This window comes from Clupea harengus, chromosome 18 (genome assembly GCF_900700415.2).
Source record: "Clupea harengus chromosome 18, Ch_v2.0.2, whole genome shotgun sequence".
In the NCBI taxonomy this organism is placed as follows: Eukaryota; Metazoa; Chordata; class Actinopteri; order Clupeiformes; family Clupeidae; genus Clupea; species Clupea harengus.
The window spans coordinates 13787541-13793540 of NC_045169.1; the positions used below are offsets into that span (position 1 = coordinate 13787541).

At 44.5% G+C, this 6000-nt stretch overlaps 1 protein-coding gene across 1 annotated transcript in view; it reads left to right on the plus strand.

Annotated features, from left to right (window-relative positions):
* Nucleotides 1-4053, plus strand: part of aco1 (aconitase 1, soluble) — a 28895-nt gene extending 24842 nt beyond the window's left edge. Inside the window, exons 20-22 of the mRNA XM_012837398.3 lie at nt 718-840; nt 1214-1399; nt 1811-4053. Of these exons, the coding sequence (XP_012692852.2) occupies nt 718-840; nt 1214-1399; nt 1811-1927 (426 nt within the window). The 3' untranslated portion in view covers nt 1928-4053. The remainder of the gene's footprint in view (nt 1-717; nt 841-1213; nt 1400-1810) is intronic.
* Nucleotides 4054-6000: the final 1947 nt, after the last annotated feature.

Consider the following 6000-nt stretch of genomic DNA (forward strand, 5'->3'; position numbering starts at 1 on the left):
TTAAATTTTATACATATCCCTCCATTGCATAATGAAGTCCCTTTTGAAGGCTTCTAGACGAAATCAGGTTCTTTTGTCTCCAAAAGTTGTGTAGAGCCTCTTGGGATATCGTTTTAACACTGATAGCTGCCATTGTAAACTCTAGTCAGCTCTGATAACTTGTCCGAGTTAGCAACAGTAACTAAGGGGGGCGGGGCTTAGCCATAGGTCAATTGGAGGATAAGGTTGCCTCCTCCATATCTATTTGAGGATAAGGTTGCCTCCTTCACATTAATAGTGTGTGTGTGTGTGTGTGTGTGTGTGTGTGTGTGTGTGTGTGTGTGTGTGTGTGTGTGTGTGTGTGTCTGTGAGTGTGTGTGTGTGTGTGTGTGTGATAAGGTTGCCTCCTACACATTAATAGTGTGTGTGTGTGTCTGTGAGTGTGTGTGTGTGTGTGTGATAAGGTTGCCTCCTACACATTAATAGTGTGTGTCTGTGAGTGTGCGTGTGTGTGTGATAAGGTTGCCTCCTACACATTAATAGTGTGTGTGTGTGATAAGGTTGCCTCCTCCACATTAATGATCTACTGATTTCATTCCTTCCGTGCTGTTTGAGGGAGGGAGGGCTGCTTTGGGTGCTTTGGATTTATATGTGAAGCGTGTGTCTCATTTTTGTAAATATTAATGTCAGTGTTATAGAATAACTCTGTGTTTTGTGTGTGTGTGTGTGTGTTTACAGATGGACATTTATGACGCAGCCGAGCGCTACCAGCAGGAGGGCCATCCACTCCTGGTGCTTGCTGGGAAGGAGTACGGCTCTGGCAGCTCCAGAGACTGGGCCGCCAAAGGGCCCTTCCTGCTGGTGAGGACCAAGGGCTGGGGCTGCCTGTTCACGTGCCTGAATCAAATTCTCTGACTGATGCTCCATGCCTCTCTGTCTGTTTTTCAGTCTGCCACAATGACCAATGCAGTCTAAGCCCCCTCCCCCTCTCTCTCTCTTATTCTCTCTCCCTTTCCCTCTTTCTCCCTTTCCCTCTCTCTCTCTTCCTCTCTCTCCCTCTCTCTCTTTTCCTGTACATCCAATGTATAATGAACCGATTACAAATTAGAATTATTTTTAGGTCATTCCAAAAGGAGTACATTTCTGCAGGTGTTTTTGTAATCTAGTGGATAGGTTTGAGACTGAATAAAGGTAAAAAGGTCTGACCTCTCCCTCCCCCCCTCCCCCCCTTCAGGGCATAAAGGCGGTGTTGGCAGAGAGCTACGAGCGGATTCACCGTAGCAACCTGGTGGGCATGGGCATCATCCCTCTGGAGTATCTCCCTGGCGACACGGCCGAGGGGCTGGAGCTCACGGGGAAAGAGCGCTACACTGTGGTCATCCCGCCCCAGCTCACCCCACGCATGCTGGTGGACATCAAGGTACGCCACGCCAGGGGGCAAAGGTCACACACACACACACACACACACACACACACACACACACACACACACACACACACACACACACACACACAGCTGGTTCTAGAAAAAAAAACATTTCTCTTTTATACCACAAAAGCTACAGAGTGAGCTGACACTGACTGGTGACTGAGGTTAATAAAGTGACGGACACACTTCTGTATTAGGGAGAAACCCATCTGTTCTGCTACGTGTAATGACCCCAGTAAAAACCTGCTCTGTCTGTCTGTCTGTCTGTCTGTCCCTCTCTCTCTCTGTCTGTCTCTCTCTCTGTCTGTCTCTCTTTCTCTCTGTCTGTCTCTCTCTGTCTGTCTCTCTCTCTCTCTCTGTTTGTCTGTATCTCTCTGTTTGTCCGTCCCTCTCTGTCCCCAGTTGGACACAGGGAAGGTGTTCCAGGTGCTGATGCGCTTCGACACGGACGTGGAGCTCACCTACTTCCACCACGGAGGCATCCTCAACTACATGATCCGCAAGATGGCCGACCAGTAGACCCCAGAGATGGGACCTTAGAAAGGACCACAGAGAGAGGACCTGAGAGAAGACCTGTCCCGTCTCTCAGAGCGAGCCATGCTAAGCGCACACATTCTCCAGCCCGGAGATCTATCTGTTCTTCTGTTTTATTCTCTTTTATTTCTGTCTCTTTCTGTCCTTTTTTTAGGAGTTTTAAGAGTGGACTGTAATATCCTCTCACTTTGTAGGTTGTGTGTTCCAGTGTGTTTGTGTTGTTTGATTTGTTTCTTGATGTGTCTGTCTCGTCAAGGCAGCATCGATCCTGGTTCACTAGCGTAAGGAACTCTTTGAACGTGTTTTAATGTCCAACTAATTTAGTGTTGCCGCCGCTCTACTTAGTTGCTAAGACCTACTATATAGACCCAGCAGGTAGAGGCTGGAATCTAATCCTACCTCAGGCCTTGTTCCAAACACGTCTGATGGGCGCTTGTGCATTCATAGCTCGTGTGCATCCATAGCTTGTGTGCTTAGCTTGCCAAACATCAGGCCCTTTCCCTCCATGATCAGGTCTGAAACCTCTTCACTCTGCCAAACTCATGTCTTGCTCCCGCACAAATCAAATCTGACTGTCTTTTATTTATGCATTTACGGCTTGCTTAAATAGGTTGCCTTGACAACGCTTTCGCACTCCATGTCATGTCGCTGTGGCTTTTAGCTGACCGCAGTCAGATGGGAGCAGACCCGTCCCAGACCTGACCCTAACCAGACCCGTCCCTTACCCGTCCCAGTCCCTGACCCGTCCCAGACCTGTCCCTGACCCGTCCCAGTCCCAGTGCTGACCCTGGTCTGTCCCAGACCAGTCCGCTCCCAGCAGGGTTAATGCAGACCAGTGTAGGGTGTCCAATCAGCATTCAGCCTGGTGAGATTGAAGGGGTGTGTCGAGGCAGGAGTTGACCCTTGTGAGGTCTGGAGGTTGAGAAATACTCTCTCATTAGGTTACGATTCCACAGGAGGCTGCAAAGGTGCTGTTCAATGTATAGCCTTCCCACACACACATTTACACGTTTAGTCATTTAGCAGACGCTTTTATCCAAAGCGACGTACAAAGGAGAGAACAATCAAGCTACATGCCCACATGCCTGCATACACACACATGCCCATATGTAAAACACACACACACACACACACGCACACTTAAAAAAGTAATTAATTACTTGTTCATTTCTAATAATTACATGTAATGCTGAAAGAATAGAATTCTTTATAATGTGTTATATTCCATAATTCCATACCTGTGTTGTCTGTTATGTATTGAGAATGTGCTGATGTCTTACGAAAGTCGAAATATTTCTACAAGTGCCTACTGGTTAGTCATTAGACTCTGAGAGCAGTCAGAGAGGGTGCATGACATGTGTGTCTCCATCCCTCTCACACACACACACACACACACACACACATCATATCAATGCAACCCAAGCATCTGAACTGGTCATCATGTAGACTTGATTGCAACCTTAACAGCTCCAAAGAAGATAATAATATAAGCTTCATGCGCACAACCCCGAATTAAAGGTATTCATGAGCACCACCCCAAAGTAAAGGTATTGAGGAGCACCACCCCGACCTAAAGGTATTGAGGAGCTGTCTGTGCCAAGCGTATCTTCCATGTAAGGTTGTTCTGCCAGTGTGGGAATGCACAGTACCAGTGGGGTGCAAACACTGCCGGCTCACATCTGTACTCAACTTTGCCAGCTGTTCCTGCTGTCTTCAGAAAAAGACTGTCAGGCCCCAAGTCAGCACAAATATACACACACACACACTCACGTTAAGTTTACATTAAGCAAATAAGCCTCCTTCTCTATTATGGCCATCCACTAGCTGTTCTCAATATAAGCTTCCACACAGGATGAAGTTGGAATTGTGGAACTAAATCATGAATCATGTGTTTTATACATATCCAATCACTGCAGCCAGAAAAGGATCCACCAGCCTCAGTCTGTTTGATGCTGCCCAAGACTCACGATTCCTTCAACCTTAACCTTGAATAAATGTCATTGTCCCTGTTTATTTGTTACTCTTTATACATTATGTGCTTGATTATTGATCTAAAAAACACTGTTGACTTTACTGACGTTTTAATCAAATAAAGAAATGTAATGAATCCAGCTTAACGTCTTGCCATTGTATAAAGAGTTGTGCGTGAGTTGAAATGTGGATTATCCTTTGACATTAAGTAAAAGTAGCCTACTTGTAATACGATAAAATTCGTAATTACATTATTTCTCATACTTGTTTCGTATTATACAGTCATAAAGGTACAGAGAATGTTGGTGATATTACAAAGTTCCATTTTTGAGTCGTCTAATCATTCTTGGTCCAGTGCGATAGAGAACAGTCCTATTCCGTTAAGTGCATTTTTCTACCGTGACTTTCGTTACCTACATATTAATTTGATCCATATTCGACTGTCTGACAGAGATTTTGGCCTAGTTTTTTATCCAGTATATTATATACACATTTTTTTTTAAAGAGGTGCTTTTTTAAAACGCCGCTGTCTCCTTCCTGTCATCCAATATCAGGTAATTGGCCTTAATGCTTTTATCGTAAGCTCATAGATGGTAAATAGTGTGTATAATTATGAAGAATGGGAAATATTTAGGCCTATATGTCTGTAGCCTTCGTGCGTTTGCCTTTAATTACAGCCTATGGGCGGCTAGAAAGGAAAAGTTATTTACTCGTATGAGTATTATTATTATGGGTTATCGGTGGCACCATTGGCAGTAGTTCATTAGTGCGTAAGCCCTATTTCATAGTGGGTATTTTCCTGGGTTTCAGAAAAAGTTCAGTTCCTAGTCAGAGAAAGTGCCTTGCAGAAATGGGACTAGCTTAATGATGATAGGTTTCCATGGTAACAAATATTACGTAAACATTACCCACCACCTAGGTCAGGCGTTCTGAAGTTACCTTTCAGGTGACGTCATAATAACGTGTGAGACTAACTTCCTTGCTAGACAACCTAAGGGAAACTGAATAGCGTTTAATTAATCAAAGTGTTTATTCTCTTGGCAAATAAGATAATTGGTTTATTGTTCTTAGTAAATAAGTCCACTTATCCCACAGGTCAATATGACTGAGACAATGGATCAAAGTCTTTCTTCGATAATGGTAAGATTTTTTTAGAAATTGATTTTTTATATATTTAATTTATTCAGAACAGGTTTTGAGTGTAGCTCAACTAGATAAAGTGACACACACTTACTTCATTTATTTATGCATTTGGGCCAGAACCAAACCACATCAGGGCCAGAACCAAACCACATCAGGGCCAGAACCGAATCACATCAGGGCCAGAACCAAACCACATCAGGGCCAGAACCGAATCACATTAGGGCCAGAACCGAATCACATTAGGGCCAGATCCGACCTGCACTTGGGCCACTTGTTTTGTCTAAACATACAAGTCCAGAAACTTCTATCAGCACTATCATGCAAATTACCTCATGAAAATGATACTGCAATGTAGGTTGGCCAAGCAGTGTGTTTTTTTTTTATATACGCTGAAAGTGTGTTGAATGTGTTTGTGTGTGTGTGTTTAGCTTGAGGAACGCAGGAGCATCGGCCTTCTGAAGGATGAGCCTGCTGATGACTGCTGCCTGGGAGCCGCCTCCGGCCTTTGTGAGGTAAAGAGATGAAGGGTTTGACCTCTGTGGGGTTAGAGAGATGGAGGGTTTGACCTCTGTGGGGTGAGAGAGATGGAGGGTTTGACCTCTGTGGGGTGAGAGAGATGGAGGGTTTGACCTCTGTGGGGTGAGAGAGATGGAGGGTTTGACCTCTGTGAGGTGAGAGAGATGAAGGGTTTGACCTCTGTGGGGTGAGAGAGATGGAGGGTTTGACCTCTGTGGGGTGAGAGAGATGGAGGGTTTGACCTGCAGAACAAACAATGTGGGAGGTTTGGATGTGATGGGCCCATCCAAGGATTAATACCATTATTAATACCATAATGAATGAATGTTATTAATAACTATGGCTAATAAAATTGAAACTAAAGACAGCAGAGAAAAGTTTAAAGTTATTGGCTCATTTGAGCTCTTGACCTTTAACTCTGGACCTTT